Below are 22,915 nucleotides of genomic sequence, written 5' to 3' on the forward strand. Positions count from 1 at the left end.
TGCATATGTTGTGTTTCTAAACCCAGATAGACCGACTGCCCATCTTACCCTTGCTCTCTCTTTCCCCGCTCCCTCCCTCCCTTGTCCCTTGGCTTTTCTCCCCTCTCACTTCTTTTTCTGTGTTTGAATGGAGAAGCTGGGTTCCCTGGAACCTGCACGCCTGTCGCATGGTGCAGGGCCCGTTGCTGGGGTGTCTGTTGCCAAGATGGCAGGGGTTGAGGGAGATGAGGTGGCGGCAGCAGTCAGCTCCAAACTATTTCGGTGTGCGTGCGTTAGACGTTGGCTACCACTGGCCTATAGAGAAGAACTTTACCAAGTCTTACGGCTCACAGGCCCACTGGTGAGTAGGGGAAAGTTGAAGCGTTGGTGGGGAGGATTGATATGTTATTCATAGTGCCTCATAAGTGCCACAACTATAATACATTCTGTCACTGTATTCCTTTGTTGCAGAGTTACTGTTGAATGTACACTGTTACAGAGTACAATCTAACAGTGTAATCAGTTACCAGTACTGAAACATATATACAGTATGCAAAAGGTGAAATAAAATGGTGCCTATACTATATGTTAGTGCAAACCTGTCTGTGCTTGGTGATTTCACAACACTGCTCTCTAACTTGAAACTACTTTGTCCAGATATGCTGTCTGAACCCAGTTAACAGTAATGATTTGCTGCATCAGTTTTATGGAAGCAAATAAGAGTCATTACTATTTAAGCTTGTGAGATGTTCACAAATAATTTCCCAGCCTGCAGTTGAATATCACCATTTGTGTGAATGTGAAATTTTTTTTTGCATGCACTTATCTGAATGTGTGAATTTGTAAAAAAAAAAAAATCTCATAAATTTATGTTTGTGAATGTGTAACACAGTTTTGCAGCTGTAGAAATATTTAGTGCATGTGTGAAAAAGTTTTGTGGACACAGATATAATTTGCACAAAACTTTTTGCAGCTTTAGAAATATTTTGCGTATGTGTAATTAAAATTTGTGCAGGAATATTTTTAACAGTGAGGTTTCACACAGTCTGAGAGATGGACACACAAATGTCCTATCTTTGTATGCAACACGGGGAAACTGTTAACTCATAGTCCTTCAGAATTAATGTTTCCCATTACCCAACAACGCTCTAATACATGCAATTGTTTTTTCACATTCACACAAAAGGTGATATACAACTGCAGGCTGTGAAATTATCATCATTTCACAAGCTCGACATATTAATGACCCTTATTTGCTTTCATACAGTTTCCCCTGATCAATGATGGGCTGTTTGTAAATTAGTCAAATTTTTTTGTTTGTTTCTACAGCTGCTGTCACGGATTCTGAACTTCCTCCTGCCATTTGTTATCACCATATTCTGTGGTCACATTGGCAATGCAGAACTGGCTGGATACGCGCTGGCCTCAGCGGTACTATCTTTACTTCTTTGTAGAGTAATTGATTTTACCTGCTGCAACTAAAGTAGGCTAGTAAAACTACTACCACTTCTCTTGCTGTACTACTTCTACTGCTCCTACTGCTATTACTGACAGAGTTATAACTGTAAGTCGACTTACAAGAATGTGTACAGCTGCGTTGACCTCATCGCAATTTTTCATGAATAGCTAGGTAGCTAGCTAGCTATATAGGAAGATGATGCCACACCAGACCTATTGTATTTAAATCGCTGAACAAATGAGGTGTGGGTGGAGATCTTTTTTTCCAATATTCACACACTTTTTTAATTTTTGTTTTTATTTAGGCAGGTAATTTCATTGAGACTGAGGTCTCTTGTGCAAGACCTGAGACCAGCAGCAGAAACATGAAGAGCAAAAAGATATAACAAGAATATAATTTAGTTACATAAGACTGATGCACATAGATAACATCAGCCCCAGTTTTGTCGGCCATCTTGGTCTGCAAAAATATCTGTCTTGAATCAGAACCACATTTACATTTATTGCTGAAACAGCTGAGGTGTTGTAATGTACATATTACTCAGAGTTATGGATATAAACAAAAAGGACAATGAGTAAAATACATTTGAAGAGTAACATTTTATAATTAAAGTCTAACTTGCAGTTTTTGTTCTCTGATATTTTTGTATTTAATCTCCACCTCTCAGACCATTAATGTGACCACAACTGCAACAGGCTATGGTCTTGCTGTGGCTTGTGACACATTAATTTCTCAGGTGAGCAAACCACATCATTTGTGCCTCATTGTTATTGTGTGTTATTTATGGAAAGGTTTAAATTTTTAATCTATGTAATCAGATTCAGTTCTCTTTCGTTTCATTTGTGTTTTGCAGACATTCGGCAGTAAGAACATGAAACGTGTGGGGGTGATTCTCCAAAGGAGTTCATTGATCCTGCTGCTGTTTTGTCTGCCCTGTTGGGGTCTTCTGATCAACTCTCACAACTTACTGCTCATCTTGCACCAAGAGGATGAGGTGGCGAGGTAATGAAACGGATTAATATCTTATATATATATGTGTGTGTTCTGCATATATGTGTCAGTGCGTACAAAATGCTGATGCTCTATTAGTTAGGTTGTTTGACATCTATATAATCTATGTATTGCATTATTCCAGGTTAGTGTGTATAGAGGTATTTTATGTGGGTGTGCTTAAATTCAGCTTTGTATGTACATTTATGTAGGTATTTGTATAAACCTACAAAAAGTATTGAAGTTCCCTACACAAACGTATGTTATGTGAATATTGTGCATGCAGCTTTAGACACCTGGAGTTCAAGTTCAAACTTGATATGTGATCTATGATTGCACCCATATGTAGAGTAATATAGTTAGATTCTGGTCATTTTATTTTGAGGAACTAAAGCAACAAAGCAGGAATTTAAAGTGAACAGACACAGTTTTGATACTGCATATATAGACATGCAAAAAGAAGGCATATCTGAGAAGATAGTGAATTATTGTGTTTGTGTTTGCTCTACTAAATTAATAATACTGTTTGCCTCCCCTTCAGAATTGCCCACCTCTACGCGATGGCATTTCTGCCAGCTGTTCCAGTGAGTACACTGAACTGAAACACCCCTGAGAGCCTGATAAAATATAGCGTGGTCTGCTGGGGGACTAAAATTTTTATTGCCTAATTCAGTATATGTTGTATTTTACAATATTCTCAGTTACTTGAGCTACAGAATTAGCACATTAGGACGCACTATGGGCTCTGTATTAAAAAGTAAGAAATGCAAATCAAGCTTAGGTGCAACCAGTTCTCCAAAATAGGAAGCATAGCAGAGAATGAGGCAAGGAAATTTGTGGTGATGTCTTTGTCTGAAAGCAACGATTGCACAACTCTGATGACCAACTGATTGAGTCTTTTTACTCATCAAAAGAGTGGATGTGAGCTCCAGTGTTATTACCAAAAGACAGTACTGTCTGGCATTGTTTTCAAGCCCTGCAGGGTGTTTATTTGCACACTACTGTATAACCTGATCACTAATCACTCTAATCTGATTCAATTTTGTTAAGCCTTTACAGTGACCCAAATTCAACAAACACTTTTTTGATGATGCTTGAAGGATGTGAGGTAGCCAACAGCAAATATATTTAGAACTACAAAATAAATGCAGAAATACAAACTAATAGCAGACAAGTGGTGAAACTTCATTGTTTTTTTCCTGTGTTGATGAATTTACTTCATTTTTCCAACTGTGGTAGCCAAGTCATTGTCTGTGTAGAAAAAATCCTGTTTCATCCAGTTCTCTCCATGGCCTTTCTGGTGCATGAAATGAAAGCAATTAAGGAAAAGCATGGGTAGCTGCATCTTTGCAGTAATGGGCATAAAAACAGTAGTAGGTGTTGTATTAAGAAAACGATGAATATAATTGAACTGAAGTGTATAAAGGACACAGTGATTCAAAAGCAAGACAGAATATCCATCTTTGTCCATCATGTTGTGCTTACTCCACTTAGTCCTCTTAATTTGAGTGTGTGTGTTTATGTCAGTTGCAGTAATTGGAATATTGCGCACTGATATGTTTTCATCAAATTAATAGCATGCGTGGTGACCCTGTTCACACGCAACATATCAACATTTTGGAAATGCATGAGTCATAGAGGCATACAGTCAACATACACAGTAGTAGTGACAGCTAAATTACATAATTTTTCTCCACACATCAAAGTTGTGTTCGAGAATCCTGGCTGGTATTGTAGAGGTCTATCAGTTTTATTCTTTAAAAAATCCACTTTGCCTCTCTCTGCTACAGGCCATGTTCCTGCACCAGCTCCAAGTTGCCTACCTGCAAAACCAAGTAAGTTTATAAGAGGAAACATGTGTGCTTCTCCTGCACTGAATTTCAGTGGGTGTCCTGCCTCAACGAATGGACTGCCATGTGTTTGTTTCCACAAAACAAAATGAGGAAATGGTGACACTCCAGTGGTAGAAAAAGAAAGAATCACCTCATGTCTTGATCATTTTGATAAATTGTATTTACATCAGAGATGGTGTCACGCCAAATATGTATAAGCACAAACTTTTATACAGACATTCATGGTTCCCAGACATTCAATCCTAATGACTTTGATGATCATTTGACTTTTCCTATAGCGCCACCATGAGGTTCACATTTGTGGTTTTGACAACTATTAGATGGACTGCCATGAAATTTGGTTATGACATTCATGTCCCCCTTCAGGATGAATTGGAATAACTGTGGTGATCCCTTAACTTTTCCTCTAGTGCCATCATCAGATCAAAATAACATTTTGTCAGTACTTTGGTTTATGACCAAATACATGCGAAATAATGACATTCCCATAAGCCTCAGATGTACTTTGTGTTTAGTGGTAATTAACAAATGTTAGCATGCTAACCTGCTACACTGAATTAGTGAACATGGTAAACATTATACTTGCTAAACATGCACATGTTAGCATTGTCATTGTGAGTATGTTAGCATGTATGCACCGCTGTGCAAGTACAGCCTCACCAAGCTGCTAGCATGGCTGTAGCCTCTTGATACCACTGGAGTGCTGTCTTTTTCCTGAATTTGTTTTGTTTGTCTAGAACCTGTATAAATAATATTTATGCATTTTGAGTATTATCTGTACAGATTGGATAGCTGATTGTGTCTTTTTTGTCTGTCAGGGGATCATTCTACCTCAGTTGTACACAGCAGCAGCAGTGAACATTTTCAACTTGGGGGCGAACTATGTCTTAATCTTCAGCCTCCAGTTGGGTGTCATGTAAGTGTGTCATGCTGCTTTTCCTTACCGTTTCATTTTTGATGGACTATGTGTTACTTGATATGGTATCAGACTTGGTATCAAGTGCCATGACCAATAATATACTAGTGAAGCCACTATAGCATTAAAACAGAGAAAGTATCTTTCTCTCTCCTGGTCACTTCATTGCTGTCCAAATAGGAGAGGGCGGGGGGCTGATGCATAGCCAGGAGTTTGGAAAGAAGAGGACAGGAGGTCAGAAAACTCATTATGCATTTTAATCATCTAAGAAGAATGACTTGTTTTTTGTTAAAACACAGTCAGCAGTACACTGATATTTATTATTTTTGTACTTTATTTAGAGAGGGGGGCAGTTTAGGGCAGAGAAAGAAGAGAGAGCTCTGACAGGCGTTGATCCTGGTCCAGCTGGACAAACATTTTATTCAACAGGCAGTCCACTTAACCAATCACGTCTCTGTGGTTGGGTCAGGTCTGTCCCTTCCCTCCCATATTGACATATTGAAGGCTTATTCTCAAACCCTTAGACATCAAGTGTGCTTAAACCACAATGTAACGTTAACTGTTTCGATGCTGACCTCCTTCCTCATCTTTGCCTAGAGAGAGGTTTGGAGTCACAGTTAATGTAGGCCGGCACTAGACAACCTTCCAGTATAAAAAGATCATGTGTGTTTGCAGTGGATCAGCAATTGCTAACAGCCTCTCTCAGATCGCCATCTGCCTGCTGTTGTTTGGCTACATCAGATGGAAGAAGCTCCATCTGCAGACATGGGGAGGTGAGTTATACATACAAATATGAATATCAAATACTAAGTGATCAAATCAGCATTTCTGAAAATTGTCGCCCTCTACAGGCCATACTGAGTATAACCCTAACCTAACCCTTCTGTGTGAAACTTTCTGCAGGCTGGTCAATTGAATGTCTGCAGGAGTGGGGCTCCTATATGAAGCTGGCTATTCCCAGTGCTTTGATGATCTACTTTGAGTGGTGGATCTGGGAGGTTGGCGGTTTCCTTGCTGGTCAGTGTTGTTTGCCACACACACACTTGCTTTTGTTTGTAATTTCTTTAAAGTCCCTTTCAGTGGAGCTTGAAAAAGTGTAAGCATCAATAGATGTTGTACCAAAATTTTGTATCAGAGTAATTGTAAAAATGTTGTAATCACATAAAACTTCTATACAAAATGACTTTAAAATTGACGTTTAAGAATATTTAGAAACATATTATATTGATAACTGAAATATGAAACAGTTATTTCCTAGTAGCATTTATTCAGTATTACCAATGCAAGTCAATAAACAATCTTTGCCACAGCAGTGAATTGAGTTGTTTGAAACCGGCTAAATAGATTAACACAAAAGTCTCCAATTTTGAATAAACCAAACCACTTAAAACAAGGTACACAAGGTAAAGACACAAAAAATAGTTTTCTTTTAAGCCAAAATTAAAATGTATGGCTGCAACATAGGGCATCCCCAGTAACTGTGACACCATAAATTCGCCTTATTTGCTTTTGGATATGGACACTTCTCCACCAGCAGTATGCGATTAATTGAAAGTTAAGAGAATAATCTAAACATACCATATGTGCGCCATGTAAAATTTGACCTGTCAGAATGATAAACCAGCAGAATGCTGTGTGCATTTAGTGACTGTGTTTGGTCCACATTTGTGCAAGTTTCTTGGTGTAGCTTTTAGGCATGGTGGGAAAGTCTTTGTAAATGTCTTAATCTGATTTTTATCATATCAGGTGTACTTGGCGAGGTGGATCTTGCTGCCCAGCATGTGTTGGTGGAAATAGGAACCATAATATATATGGTATGGATCATCCAATGTGTTCACTTTAATATTTATGCACATATTATTATTTAATAAAAATTCAGCGTTTTGGGAAATTATTCACTTTAGATGAGAAGATTGATACCACTCTAATGTCTGTATGTTACGTAAAGAGGTTAGGTAAGGAGGTTAGATCTAGGAGGCAATTAGCTTAGCTTAGCATTAAGACTGGAAGCAGGGGGAAACAGCTAGCCTAGTGCTCTCCAAAGTTAAAAAATATGACTACAAACACCTCTAGAGCTCACAAATTAACATGTTGTATCTCATTTGTTTTATTTAGAAATGGAAGAATTTAAATTTGTGGTTTTACGGGGAGTTAAATGCTGTAACTGTATATTGGCAAACTGTGGCCTGGTGCAGTGACTTGTCTTGTCATCACTGTGTCTATAGCCGGAGAAACTCTGCACACAAGTGCTGGGCGGATAGATAAACTGTTAGATAAACTTGTCAAGAAATAATTACAGCATGCAACCTTAAATCACAGACATTTTTGCATTTCTGTTTGTGTATGGATAACTAATTAGTGAGTGTTAGAGATTCTGGTAGATTTACTTTTGAACTTTAGAAAGACCCACTGTTTCCCCTTGCTTCCAGTCTTTATGCTAAGCTTTCATCAAACTCTCAGAAGGAAAGTGAATAAGTGTATTTCGCAAAATGGCAAACTATTCCTTTAAGTCAGCTGTATAACTGATTGTAACTGACACCAAAAAGTAATATGGGGTTCTTGCAGTTCCCTCTGGGTATCCATGTAGCTGCCTGTGTGCGTGTTGGGAATGCTCTGGGGGCCGGGAACACTACCAGGGCCATAGCCACCTGCAAAGTGGCCCTGGTTCTATCAGGTATGAAGACACATATGCATATAGTTGTAAACACAAACATACATAATTAATATAACAATAATAATGATAATAATAATAATAATAATAATAATATATTCTAAACCGTGAGAATTCTTGATTCTTATTGGTTGGCAGGTGTATTAATTTATACTAATACAGTATAACTGGACACTGATGTAGGTGTAATCAGTGTCTTAAACTCTGGGTATGGACAGCAACACCAAGAGCTTGGAGTTTGTTTTAATTGTGTAAGCACACACAAATAAATAGATAAATACCTGTGAGAACCATGCAACTTCAATTTCAAATGTGTTTGATATTTGCATGAATCGTGAATGCGTGGAACGTACAACTTGTCAGGTATTATCCCTTATGTAATGTCTTTGTTATAGGTGTACTTGCTGTGTTCCAGGGTTTTGTCATCGCAGGCTGTAAGTCCGTCGTTGGCTACATATTTACCTCTGATGAGTGAGTTTCAGACCAACACACATTCATTCACCATGTAAAGGTAACTCTGGTTTTGATGATCTTCTTCTACTGTCTGCAGAAACATTGTGGCGATTGTCTCAGAGAACCTCACAATCTACACATTTCTACAATTCTTTGATGCACTTCTGGTATGTTATTACAGAACAGTCTTGTTTTACATTGAGCCCTTGTGTTGAATAGTACACATAGCTGTTTGCTTGTTTTGTTGAATAAATGACTTTTTTTCTTTGTTTCAATTTCTGTGTGTGTGTGTGTGTGTGTTTTCAGTGTGTCTGCTCAGGAATTCTTGTGGGATCTGGGATGCAGAAAATTGCCGCCTTGTCCAACCTGGTGTGTTACTACTGCATCGGCCTACCAGTGGGAATAGCTCTGATGTTTGCTGCCAAGCTCCGAATATTAGGTAATGCTTTCATCCCATTCTATCTCTTTATGTTTCTGCAAACAAGCTATAAATTAAAATGAAATAAATGTGAACCTGTTATTTCAGTGATCTTACACCAACCTTTTTCGGCTCTGGATCCAAATTTTAGGTTTGAAAATGTTCAAAACCCCAGCTGTTTGAAATGAATGACAATTCTTTATGAAAGAACTTTATAGTCTACAATCACCACTATGCTACTTCTAAAGCCCAATATGTATACAATGATGTTCATTTGAACTCATCATGTCTAACTAGATGGTTGTGCTTGCACGTCACGCTATAGCCTAAAGTCAAGGGGTGTAGTCGAGAGTGCACATTTCTCATCTCATCTGTCACATCTAGTGTGGACTGGTACTTTGATTTCATGCAAACAAGAGCACTGAATCCAGCTTCACACAAATCACTGCTTGCAGGCAACCATATATTTTAAATGTGCAATGTCATCTTTCACTCCAAACCAAAACCCCTTGTAGTGTCAATTGCTAGCAGATCCACAAAGATCGCATCAAAGCTGATAGGTCAATCACCCAGTCAAACTTTTTGAGTTAAGACGCATACCATGTTATCAAAACCTGGTGCCTAAAATTGCCCACAATGCAACTCGACTGCTGACAGTTTGGTTGGTGTTATGCTAGTAGCAGCCAGGGCTGGACTGGCCATCTGGCAGACCGGGTACTTTCCTGGTGGGCCGACGTGCCTTTTGGGCCGACACAACTGTCTTTTTGTTTTGTCTGACCGGCCCATAAAACAGGTAAATTGGCCCATTGTTTTTTTTCTTGACACTGGCTGGGCCACTAACATCTTTAAACCAGTACCTTCATTAAACAGCGCATCTGCAAAAACAGAGTGCCAAAATTATACAAAAACAAGAGCGAGAGAAATGTGTCTTTGATTACACACCAGTGTGGCTGCCAAATGTTTTAAAATAACTAATTATTCATTTGTGCCGTTACTTGTCAATCATCTCAGCCTAGTGAGTCTGAAGGCATTGGCAGCAGAGAGGAGAGAGAGCAGAGAGCAGCCCAGCAACCCCAGCAATATCAGTTCAACTGAACAGAAGACAATAGGGATAAGATAAGCAAGGTTTGGGTTTGGCTGGATGGCTATTTAGAAATATCGTTTGCCTTTTGTTGAAACATGTCCAACTTTTCATAAAGTCGATGATCATCAATGTCATTTTTCGTGAGCCAACCACAGCCTGGATGGGGCGGGACATTACAAAAAAGGTTGACTTGCTAGAGTAAACTTTCGAATGTTGAACTCATTGTTATGTCATGAAAGGTTATAATAATAAGTTATTTCTTAGCATTAACAAATTAGAGACTAACCACCAATGTAGACCATTTTAGTTGCACAACGATTTAATTAAGGAACAAAATCTACAAAAATTAAACAGTTGTATTGTCTAATTGGAATTAATATTATACTAGTGGTATAGTGGATTTTAAAATGTCTTCAGCCCCAACCGACACTGACTCAAGTGACATCACTTGAGGCAATTTATTTACGCAGCTCCCTCTGGAGCCACAAAAGGCTTTATAGAACTTTTTTCGCATATGCTTTAGTACTCCCCATGACTTGTAAACAAACTTTGATGTGTAAATTCTTCACACTACTTTAAAAAAAAATCTATATATATTTTTAGCAATTTTTTTGCAACCCCATTTGCACATCAGCCAAACCCATGTGGGGTCCTACATTAAAGTTAATGTAAACTGGCAGGTATCCCAAAGATCAAACAACACTCTTATTTAGGTTAACTTCTAGTGGATGGTAGGAACCTGACCTTGTGGCCATAGTGACCACAAACAAGGTGACTTGTATGTGTATGGTTCAAAGCGTTTCACACTACCATGATGTTTTTCACAAATTCAGCAGTTGTCAGTGATCAGGGAGTTCCCTCTATTTCGTTGACATAATATATTTAATATACTTAAATATCTCTTGTATTGTCGAATGAGCAGTGCCTTTGAAGTACGCCAGCAGAAGTTGTAAATGAGGTAGTGTGTCTATATTTAAATCCAGGTTCATTAGTTAAACCCACTCGGTCCTGCTGCACCAGGCATTCCGTAATTTCCTTCCCTGCAGCCTGCCATTTACCCCCTGCCAGAGTGGATCTTTGCTGTCCACTCAAAGTGTGCATGTATTGATAAATGTGCCCGGATACTGAGACACACACTCACACACACACACACACACACACACACACACACACACACACACACACACACACACACACTCATTCACCCAATGTGCATCAAACTTTGTGTAGCTCTTTGGAAATAAGTTTGACAGGACTTTTTTAAGGGTTGATTTAATTATTTATAATAGTAATAGTTGAATACATTATAATTGTATTATGACCAAATAACCAGAAAACTAATGTCATACATATTAAGTTTATCATTTGTTTTTCTTGTTAACCAATTTTTCTACTAAACTTTGTATTTGTGTCCCTCTGGTTAGGCTTGTGGCTGGGTCTCTTCATATGTGTGTTCTTAGAGACAGGTTTTTTCCTGGTTCTAATCTTCAAACTGAACTGGAAAAAAGTCACACACAAGGTAGGATGCTCTTATCTTTATGGAGCCCCCTATAGGTCACTGTGAGAATTTGTTTGAGGACTACTTTTGCATTCCCTCACAATACTTTTCTTCTTCCATTCCTTCAGAGCCATATGTCTATTTCCGCTCAGCTGCTCTCAGCGCAACGCAACAGTTTATCAGCTCATTGAACTTTACTTTGAACTGGGCATTAAGTATGCTGATATAGTACTTCTATTCAATAGACATGCATGATTGTTAGTGAAAGTAAAATTAAACAAATTCTACGATCAAGAGGTCTCTCCAGAAGAAACCAGTACAGCAATCTGCAGCATGCTGTCGGTTTCATTTGTGAACAGTTACTGTACTCTGTACTGTACTGTACTCCAGAGGGGTTTCACTGAGGAAAAGGAGACGTCTCTAGAGGTGGAATTACAGATGTGCAGTTGAATCTACCTCATAAAGCTAATGTGCTGTATTTGTATTTGTCAAAAAAGCAACAACCAGAGGGCGACTGAAATGCTGCAAACAGAGTCTGTGGTTCTGTCACAGAAAGAGCAGACAACATTGAAGCACTTGCAGAGATACATCAGGAATGTAGACCAATGAAAGTTTTTGCAGAGGGTCCTCTGTTTCTTTGCACAAAACAAATTAAAGTAACCTTTAATGCTGAAACAGGTTTTGGTAGAAGGCCTGTTGCTATAAGTGTGGTGCAATAATTGATGTTCCTTATACATACGCCTCCTACCCAGAAGTTTGATAATGTTCTATATCATAACTTCTTTGCAATGGACATCATATAAGGTGAGGTGTCCATAAACAATGCTTAATGCATTAACCTGAGAATCTCCACACTAGCTTCCATTACAAATAGACATATGACTCAGAAGGAATGGAAAAAGAAAAGTATTGCGAGGGAACATAAAACATATTGTGAGTGAATGCAAAAGTAATCCACAAAAACATTGCCATGACCTTTAGGGGGCTCCGTATATCTTTCTTTAAAACCATACATGGTATTTAAACCTTTCTAAAAAGGATTGAGGGCAGGATTGTAACTGGGATTATCAAATAAAACCTCCTATTGGGACATTTTTTTGTTAATAATGCAGCTTCATCAGGAGGCAGTCTCATCAGTGAATTCTGGCATCCCTGCAGCATTTTACCCGCAGCAACTGAATTTTGGCAGCGTTTTAAATTTTTGTTTTGTTTCAGTTTTTCAACAACATTCATATTAATCACAAAGTCTATTTTTGTTTTGTCATTTTTCCTTTGCATATCATTATTAGTTATCTCTCTCAACTCTTTTACAAAACACAGAAAAACATAAATGTTAGAGCTGAACATTGCATACACACATGCATGCTCAAACATGCTGCAACTGAACACATTTTATTAGAATTATTTTATTATTAGGTGTAATATATATTTTTTTGGATTGTGGGTAAATTTGTGTGTGACTGAAATCTCATCCTGAGATGAATAAAAATGATTTCTATGTGTCTCATGAACTTCACTCTGTGCTTTCAGGCTCAGTTGCGAGCTGGAAAGAAAGTGGTGGTGATATCGAAGCGTCCTGTTAGTACAGTGCTGAGTGAAACGATGGTGCCTGACATCTCTGACTGCCCTAATACAGTAAGTGCATCTGTACAGCATGTGGTGCGTAGTTAAATAGGGTGTTCATGCTTCTTTGTTTGTGTATGTATTATCATACTTGAGCCGCTCATATATTGATTAACAGCAGCATCTTTGCACCCTGAAGGCCCAGTTGGACGGTGAAAAAGCCCCTAAAGCAGATGGCTATAGTCTAGTCAACACCCAGGATCAGGAGCTGAAAGCGGATCATGAGGCTGGGGGCAACAACACAAATGCAGGAGGGACTGAGGGGGATGCTGAGCAGAGCAAAAGTACTTCAAACACAAAACCTCAAGCGCTGCTTCCTGTCACTCAGCTGATCTTGCGGCGGGGACTCATATTCTTGGGTTCAGTTCTCATTTTGGCCATAGGTGTCGCTTTCCACATTGCTTTCCCTGCACCGGAGCCCTCTGCCCAGAGCAGGGCCAACTTTACCCTGAACTGGGCTAATGAGTCCACTCCTACAGCACTGGCTACACTAGACCTGACCTCAAACCGCTGAGCTATCTTTGACCTCTGAATGTAGACATCTAGTGGCTGAACACAGTTCTTACAAACAATCAATTTAGATCTCCTCGAGAGAAAAATGTTGAATTCCTGTCTTAAGTTTCATAGTCTACCCATAGACTTGGGTTGTTATTCTGTAAAACTACAGCCCGACATGGGCCACTGGCTCCGTCTTGTGTATAGAAAAAGTGCTGCACTGCTGAGCAAATCCACAGAAAGCTGGAAGCAATATCAAACGAGACTGGCAGGATGAACAAAGGTCTTGTTAGCAACATCATGTTTTAACCTGCTCAGCCTGAGATGCTCAACTGGGACTACAAGACACATTATAAATCCCTCACTAAGAGACCACGTGGGCATCAAGGAACAGATGTTCTTCCACTGATAGCTTTTGATTTTTACACCTATTCCTGTCTTGATTTACATATTGCACTGTGACATGTATTGCTTAAATCATTTTCTTGTGTTTTAACTTTAAGTGTAAGATTGACTGTAAATATCGGATGTAAAATTTACATGTATACATGTAAATATGTAATACACAGTATAACTATATGAGCAGGCTATACATTACTCCATTGTCTTCCTGTATCACTGTCACTCTGCCCTGGTATTCTTAAGGATAGAGGTGATTAATAAATAATAAGCTAGTTATTTTTACTGCATATCTAATGCCAATAATATAATGTACTGTGATAGCACCCTAATCAATAAAAAATACCTTTAAAGTGTGTAACAATGAAACTAACCTAGGGAAGCTCATGCATGGTGGACATGGTGGCTTATTTCCAATCCAAACTTGCCAAGGATTCAAAAACTAAACCACCAATTATTATATTATATCCTGTTGTTGACGTCACAGCATCCAACAGCTGCCTTACTGATGGGCAGAAAATGCTACTCTTGGTCATGCTAGCATGTAGATGCATTAGTAATAACTGCTAAAGTGGCTACTTTCACATGAGAAAGTTGTATCAAGAAAGATTTACACTTTACCAGACACACACTGTGCAAATAAAACTGCACAAACAGAACAAGAACCAAACCCACATTTAAATTGAATCACATTCCTTTATGTAAACCTTACTGAGATTTACAGATTTACAGTAAATAAAGCACCATGATAATGGGACTACTGAAGCGACCACTGTTTTATTTAAATTTGGAGCCCACAGAGATCCTACTATGTTGCAGTGATTAAGTTATAAATTATAACTTTTATTTATTAGATGTTAAGTGCATTTGGATGTATTAAAGAAGGTGTAGCACAATGAGTCGGGAAAGGTAGGCTAGGAAGGTGTTTCACTAAAATAGTATGTGATATTATTAACTGCAGCCATAATTTAACTGAATTCCAGGTATATTATTGTACTGCACGGCGACACAACCAAGAAGTTAATATGAGATTCCTTGAGGTACTGTATCACAAATTCTAACGTTACAGACAGCAAATCTTTACACAGTCACTTGTTAATGATGCCACAGCATGTTACTGATTGCAGTCTCTGGAGGTGAGCGGGCCAAGATTACAATCTCTGTGAGGAGCCTGTGGCAATGTCTCCGCTGATGAGCAAGACTGAAGCTCAGATGACGATGTTACCAAGTATGAATCAAGCCTGATTTACATGTTTGAATAATGATAAATTAATATGCACGATTTTAAGTGACAATACAGTTGCAAACAATAATCTGTTGCAAGCCAGTGCTGATGTCAGTTTGGAGAGTGCAGTAGCTTGTGGGTGCACTGGCCAGAGTGGAGACTTTAATGGATACCTCTAAGGTTCAAGCTCTTTTGAAGTTATCATCGGCTGAAATGAATAAACCAGAATATGCAGGGGTTAGTCTGCACCTTCCTAAATTTAAATATGACTGGACTAAATAATTATTCTTTCAGCTGATCTATACTTCTGTAAGTAAGAATTGGAAAAAAAGGAATATGTAAAATTACTTTTAGAGTATTTACAAAACATGTATGTTATTTGAGGTTAAATAAAATACTATGTAATAGAGATTAAATTTATTTTGGACAGATTATTTTAATAAGTGTTACTTACAAAAAACTGAAGAGGTGCCATACTTTCCTTATACTCGTTATACTTGTGCTGCTGTCCATTGTCTACACCAATGCTGACATGGTCTCAAACCAAGCAGCCCTACAGTATTATTTTACAGATGCATAAAATGGAACATGCATACATGTAGTTTGGCATTTTGGGAAATACGCTATTCGCTTTCTGGCGTAGAGTTAGACAAGAAGATCAATTTTACTTTCTGTAAAGTAAATATAAAGCTACAGCCAGCAACTGGTTAGCTTAGCTTAGCACAAGACTGGAAACAGGGGGAAGCAGCTAGCCTGGCTCTGTCCAACATTAACAAAACCTGGCTACCAGTACGAATTAAACAAATTAGACATAACTTGTTAATTAGTGAGCTCTAGAAGTGCTGGTAAGTGGAGTTACCTTTGGACTGAGCAAGGGTAGCTGTTTCCCCCTGTTTCCGTCAGTCTATGCTAAGCTATGCTAACTGGCGTCAGGCTGTAGCCTTATATTTCACAGACAGACATGAGTGGTATCAATCCTCTCATATAACTCTAAGCCAGAAAGCGAATAAGCCTATTTCCTAAAATGTTGAGCCATTGCTTTAATGGATCTGTAGCAAAACACCATACATGTACGTATTTCAGAAAATCATACATGGTTAATTGTTTTCTGTTACCCTGGGTTCTTTATTTATGAGCAGGCTAGAACTGTGAAGCCTGAGCTAGCTAGTTATCTGCTCCTGCACAGAGTGAACAGGTGGTTGATTTGCTCAGTTTGACATGTCTTCATCCAGCCAGCATGTTGCAGTGTGAGTGTTCAGACCTTTCATTATCATCAATTTGGCGACAAAGATCAAAGGAAAGAAAAATAAACCAAAGAAAAAAAGAAGCTTTTCTGTCTTTGATGATGATGAACGCACACATCCACAGATGCGCGGTATCCTAAATATAGCATTTAATCATGCTATTTCTAATTGTGACATCCATTCAGACTATATATTTCATAATGAGAACATGTATTTCGTCAGCGTCTTGATTGGAACCCATCTTACACAGCATGTTTCTATATAAAGGAGACGTGTCTATACAGTATTTTTTCAGTTATGCTTTTCATTTGCTGCCTCATTTAGATTAGATTTTCCAAAATATGACTAATGTAACAACTAAAAAAGTGACTGGGGATCTATTAAATAGATGAAAGCAACAAAGAAGAAGAAGTAAAAGTGACATGAAATGCTATTATAATATAACCCCTATTGGAAGATAATTGTAACTTTAAAGACAATCCCTTAATTAAGCCAGAATGTAGTAAAGTAATAAAGAAATAAAGTAATAATCAAAGTGGATCTAAACTCTTTCACCTCCGACAATTGTAGTCGGAGGTGTCGCCAATTCAGTATTTAACAGTAATTTTAATGCAGCTATTTTCCCATGCAAAATAAATGGCCTGAAATTTTGGTGGGTGGGAGTGTGGAATGGAAATTTGTCATTACAAATTGCTTCAGATGGGCCAATATTGTAAAATGGAAGTTGCTTCTTCTCTGTCATCTTAATCACTTAAATCACTTTTTAACACCCAAAATTGAAAGGCAGACTTACAGAGCTTTGTTATCGTGCTGCACACATATGGTCTAATAATGGTCACTTGTCTAATTTGAGCAGTCTGATGAGCATATCACTGATGAAGACTCCAGCAGCGAGGATGACGAACATGAGCAGCACAGCGAGGCCACATCGCACCACCAGCTGCCTGACTGACAGAGCCACGTCATCTGAAGTCTGCTGACCTGCACCGAGCGCTTTCACCTTCCTCAAAGAGCTGGATCGACTGGTCTTTATGTGGCCTGTTTCTCACCACAGTCCAGATCTGTGAGGGAGAGAGCTTTAATACATGGTGACACGTCAGTTGTGTCCATTTGTAGCTGTAGGTAAAATATCTTGTGTTTACCTTTATTTTCTATCCCAAAGATATTGTTCCTCTCTGTAATGTTGACTCCTGCTCTTACCAGTGCCTATTCAGAGATATTTAAAACAACTAAATCACATTTTTACAAGGCTACAATATTAGTATCTCATGCTGTGCACATAGTTGAATTTGCACAAATTAAGCGTATCATATTTTTATCTACATTAGCAATGGCACAGTATTAGTTATATTCCTCCTGTGACACAGGATGTCACCAGTGGAGTTACTGTCCTCTTCAGTGGCTTTCTTCCAGTTTAGTTTACACAGGAAAACTATAAAAAATGTGGACTGTATTAAAACACAAATTAAAAACCTTAACCACAGCCCTGCAACAGAGATGGAAAGAGTGGAGTTATTTCTATGGAAATACGATTAGATTGTCACTTACTGTATAAATATTTTATCTGTCCTCACCTACAATGCCCATTTTGACAGGGAACATCAAAGACACTCCAATGGGGAACCCGATGAAGTAGTAACCCACCATGTTACACACAGCACCAATCATTTGCTTCCCTGCCCCTCTGACAATACCTTCTGTCACACCCTATGGAAGTAAAACAAAGAGAAATCTAAAATCTGTGCCAACAAGTCAGGTTTATTTTTCTCAGCAGGAGGGATAAAGTGACTTATATGGCAAAGGTTCTCACCGCAAAGGCCTCAGCAACATGGCATCAGCATGGCATACATCTTCATGACATCAGCCACCCTGTGAATAATGTCTCTAAAAGCAACATGCAAATACAGATATGAAAATGGAATTCTAACATAGACAGGCGAGTGCAAAGTTGATCGAAACATGTTTTTGCTTAGATGAAATAACTGCATCTACCATGTCTCAGGTAGTGACAGTGCAAAAAGCAAAAGTCTGAGCCTGACTTGCTGTCAAGGGTCAGTGTCCTCTGAGATTAATACATGATGAATTACACACTGAAATTATATGAGCTTTCTGTGGAAGGGGCCGCCTGTTAGTTATTATCTCTGAGGTAAGAAAACACAAACCACTGAATGTTACATTAGGTGTCAAAATCTGTACTTCTCTGTGGTGAAAATGTAACCAATAACATCCTTAGACACACCAAGACAAGCTCCAATGAAACATGAGATAATAACTGGATTGGGCATTAGAAACACAGCACGTTATTAGACAAATGGATTAGCATATACAGAGAGAACAGAAGACTCAACAGAACTTCTTTTGGTGGCAAATTTAAATGGACACATGACTTTGAAAAACGTTTGGTTTGTAGATCAGAGGTGCAGATCCAAGGAGCTCTCCTCTGTAACATAACTCGACACAACAGCCATTGCCTCCTACACTGTGGTAGAGATTTGTCAGGCTACATATTTGATTCATACATGAGGGAGACCTTGCTGGACAGCTTGGCTTGCTCTGTGTTTCCAGCACCAAGAGCATTTCCAACCCGAACACTGGCAGCGACAGAGAAACCCATTGGAAACTGTGGGACAGGATGAGGTAAATTAAAACAAATATAGTAATTCACAAAGATTCCTAGGTATCATCCTGTGCATCAAAACCATTCAGGTATCCACACAAATATTACATTAGCATACACTGTGTTCTATTACTTCAGTTCAAGTTATTTAGAGTAAGAGAGAAATCATGTAAGGGAGTTACCATGTAAGCAATAGCAGCCAGCTCATAAACTATATACTGAGCTGCCAACTCATCCTCACTGATGACACCTGCCAGGAACCCAGCGATCTCATACAGCCACCACTCCAGACAATGCATCAGCATGCTGGGGACGGCCAGGTGGAGGAAAGGACCCCACTCCTGCAGGCAGTCTCCTGTCCAACCTAGGAGATAACAGGATGTACTTTCAGTCATTATTTTGTTTCACACCAGTGGTCTTACAGTCATGAAATGCACCTGATTCTGAAGATACCTCCCCTGCAGCTGGTACATGAAGGCAGCCTGCAGAAGCCAACATGAGGCGATGAATGGAGTTAATTAGATCAATAATGTAACACAACAGCCATTCAATACAGCGTATATGGATGGTGATACAAAAAACATTTTGTAAAACCATGGAGGAAGCTGAACTCACTGGCAGAGCCGGCATAAAGATCTTCACATACAGCTGGGAGAGTCTTTATGGAAGACAGAAAAAAGGGAACATCATAAATAAGCACAAAAATCATTCTGAATAACTTGATTCATGAGTAATAAGTGTATATTTAGCATTTGATGTCATACAACGGCATACAATAGCGTTTGTGCTAACCATTGTGTTTCAATGTGGAAATGATTCACCTGGCGACCTCTGCGCTCTGCCTGACAGCCAGCAGAATGAGGATGGCCCAGCAGGGGAAACAGGCTAAGAGCAGAATCAAAACTCCCCTTTGGAGTATCACTCCTACAAGCTTTAGGCTACCACTCCCATAGGTCTGCAGGAAAGGGGTCAGAAAAACAGGAAAATAAAGTAATATTTGCTTGTGTGCAAGGAAAAGGGCAAACCTGACACAGGAAAACAAATCTGAAAGAGCATACTGTGAACACAGCAGTAACTGGACAGTGCTGACCTGGTTATATAAATAAGATGAATTGAATACCTGAGATATGAGAGTATCACATGCTGATGCCAAACCACAGCCAATAGAAATACCTGTGACATTTATTACCTATACTGAAATGAAACATTATTAAACAACAGTCCAGAAAGAAAAGAAAAACAGATTCATGCTTGGATAGATAAATGTCTGAATAAAATGACATTCAAAAGCAACACTATAAAAGTGAAAGAGCAGTGATCCTTGAGGGCAGCATGCCAATAAAAACAGAAACAAAACTGTAGCGAGATCACTCACAGCTATTGCTAATGCCACCCCCGCCAGCTCTGTTTTCCCCAGGTGACCGCAGAACACCATGCTGACAAAGCCGATCATGAAGCTCATCAACTGTGAAATGAACTGAAAAACAAAGACGCTCCCTTGTTTTCATAACTATAAAAACATAAATGAACTTCATCAAACATGAATGAAATATTGAACTCCACATACAACACATAGTAGCTGATCAACTTATTAATGCTGTTTCAAAGGGCCTTGAGGTAAGAAAAAGTTCTAATTTGTTCTGGCAGCTGACATGTGTTATGCTGCAGCTCCTTTGTATTTCTAGTCTTTACTACTTCTCTTTTCTTCTTTAGAAAATAGTTCTAGTGACTGCTGGTGTAGTTTTTTGACAGCCTTTGGCATCAAAAGGTTTGCAGAAAAGGAAACTAAATGTCCTCGTCTATCAAGTACTAGGTTTGTGCGATGAATAGCAATGAAAAGTGGATACATGTTGGGCTCTCCGAAGGAGACACTTGCAAATGCACCTTATTTCTATGGTATATTGAAAATATAGTTTGAAACATATCTTTGATCTAACATTTGTTATAATAATGCATATGCAAGTCTATGAATTTGATATGATGTATATACTGCACATATCCTCGAAAGCCTCTAAGGCATTTATTTAGGCCAGTGAGAGGCTGTAATCTGTTTTAGTTAAAATGCTATGTATAATGGCATAACATTTATCCCCATCAGGCAATTTTTTCCCTAATTAGTCCCAATGGTTTGGAGTTATTAACCTGTTAATTACTGTTATACTAAAGCAGGAGGTAAATTGAAAAGAATACTGGTATACCACAATCCTCATGTTAAAAGTCAAGTAGCAATTAAAGCATTTTCAAATTTAAAGCAACTCAGAAATATTCACTTTTATCAAGGTAATAAGTGACCTACACTGCAAACTACTCTAAATAATAGCTGGTTTTAAAAATATACAATCCTAACCGCCTCGACGAGACAGATGTCCCTATATTTAATATGATTCACACTCAATCATTCTGAATATTGCTGCAGACTTTACTGTGCCTTTAGCTAAAATGTCAAATTAGACTCTTGTCAGCTGTCACATTTAAACACACAATCTTACCACAGGTCCTGCCAGTTTTAAAAACTGAACTATTTCATTCTTGTAGTCCACAGGTACCCAGAGCTTGATGCTTTTCAGCCAGGATCTGCAGCATGAGTCAATACTGTGAGCAGCAGGTGATTTGTCTGTTTTGGACTGTCCATTTACTCCTCTACATGCGGGTTTTGTAGCTACATCTTCCATACTGAAATGAGATTTGGCAGAAAACAAAACTCAATCCCAAACTGAAAGATGTTCATACAGTACAATTTCCAACAGACAAGAAGACTGGGAGTAATCAATAATGTATTACCTGGGTAATAATCAATAACCAAGGCACTGTCCGCCCACCTTGCTCTCTGTCTGTGAGAGTGGGTATATACAGTATGTTGGGGCATTGCTACAAGTCAGATCTCTCCACCCCCGACCCACCAATAAGCTGCGCACACCTCCAGGAAACTTAAAACGCTGCCAGGCTCTGCAGCGTCACAGATCTTCACTGTTTCACCAACGTTCAAAGGAAGCAAAGGTTTTTGCTCAAAGTGTGAATACACGTGCCTATAATTAAGCACACTGTATGAGTAACAGGGCTTTCACCCTGTTTAACCCTGCCCTTAACAGGGCATTGGCGGGGGGTGGAAGTTATGACGCTGACAGTTTTACTGTAGAGAATAAGGTAGGAAAAGTAAATTTTGAGTTATGAAAGCCTACTCTCCAAAACCCTTATAAGAGTCTCCCACTGCTTCATAGTTACATTCTTACCATGCTGAAAGATGACTTAAACAGTACAGGTAAATGACACATTATCTTGCTACTAGATATGTAATGAGGGTTTAAAATGCTACTGGCAATGGTCACAGAGGTGTAGCCTACTGTGGTATCTGTGGATTTTTTCTGCATATCAGGTATATCTTGCATATGAAGCCATTTTGGTTTAGTCATACCTACAAACTTTCAATTTTCCTCTAAGTTTTGATGTTGCTACAATTTTGCTGTGGGCCATAAAACCAAATCAAATGACAATGTGTCGACTATGTGAATGTAAAAGGTGTCGCTCGTAGTGATAAACCTACAGAGAATTATCACCTGAATCTGCTTTATAGTGAGTTTCAGCTCACTGTTTAGCTGTCCGGTCTGTAAATGTACTGTTTTGATTCACTCTCACCGCTCTCATAGTGTCGTTTTCAGCAACCTGTATCTTTAACATGTGAAGATCATAAAACTTGTCTTCCAAATGGTCTTCCATTGATGCCTGCCTTTCTATAAATATTGAATAACATTAAATCCCATGTAATTGGTTGAAATAATTGGTTAAATATGTTAATGCAATCATGTGAGCACTACTTTAAATGTAATAGCTTGTATTTCATTATGAACAGTTATTGCCCAACATTATAATGTGCTTGAGAAACAACTGTTTCAGCATATTCCTGGTTTTAGAGTTTATTTAAATGACCACCAAAAGCCAATGGCAATATTTGAAAATCCCATCACCAGTACAAACTATACTTTTGCTGTTGGCT

The 22,915-nt window shown here is 38.7% G+C and overlaps 1 protein-coding gene and 1 pseudogene across 5 annotated transcripts; one reads left to right on the forward strand and one right to left on the reverse strand.

Moving 5' to 3' along the window:
• Window positions 1-14,207, forward strand: slc47a1 (solute carrier family 47 member 1). 5 transcript variants are annotated; one of them, XM_044221834.1, is made up of 17 exons: window positions 2-340; window positions 1,309-1,410; window positions 2,106-2,174; window positions 2,292-2,440; window positions 2,970-3,012; window positions 4,219-4,263; window positions 5,100-5,197; window positions 5,873-5,970; window positions 6,101-6,214; window positions 6,944-7,011; window positions 7,763-7,871; window positions 8,264-8,339; window positions 8,419-8,488; window positions 8,628-8,760; window positions 11,248-11,342; window positions 12,852-12,956; window positions 13,063-14,207. In XM_044221834.1, the coding sequence occupies exons 1-17, from the start codon at window positions 128-130 to the stop codon at window positions 13,456-13,458; spliced, it is 1,983 nt and encodes a 660-aa protein (XP_044077769.1). In that variant the 5' UTR covers window positions 2-127; the 3' UTR covers window positions 13,459-14,207. The 5 variants fall into 5 exon arrangements, with proteins under 5 accessions (XP_044077772.1, XP_044077769.1, XP_044077770.1 ...); XM_044221835.1 differs by having other exon boundaries at window positions 13,066-14,207; XM_044221836.1 differs by having other exon boundaries at window positions 3-340; window positions 13,084-14,207.
• Window positions 14,208-14,514: 307 nt separating this feature from the next.
• LOC122888015 lies at window positions 14,515-21,809 on the reverse strand (annotated as a pseudogene).
• Between the last annotated feature and the right edge of the window lie 1,106 nt (window positions 21,810-22,915).

This window comes from Siniperca chuatsi, linkage group LG14 (assembly GCF_020085105.1).
Source record: "Siniperca chuatsi isolate FFG_IHB_CAS linkage group LG14, ASM2008510v1, whole genome shotgun sequence".
Classification (NCBI taxonomy): domain Eukaryota; kingdom Metazoa; phylum Chordata; class Actinopteri; order Centrarchiformes; family Sinipercidae; genus Siniperca; species Siniperca chuatsi.

Excerpts from the sequence above, each read along its gene's own strand:
- slc47a1 (XM_044221834.1), top strand. The coding sequence starts at position 128 with ATGGAGAAGCTGGGTTCCCTGGAACCTGCACGCCTGTCGCATGGTGCA. Across the intron at positions 2,441-2,969 it reads CAAGAGGATGAGGTGGCGAG|AATTGCCCACCTCTACGCGA; the intron begins GTAATGAAACGG and ends CCTCCCCTTCAG. Across the intron at positions 5,198-5,872 it reads AGCCTCCAGTTGGGTGTCAT|TGGATCAGCAATTGCTAACA; the intron begins GTAAGTGTGTCA and ends GTGTGTTTGCAG.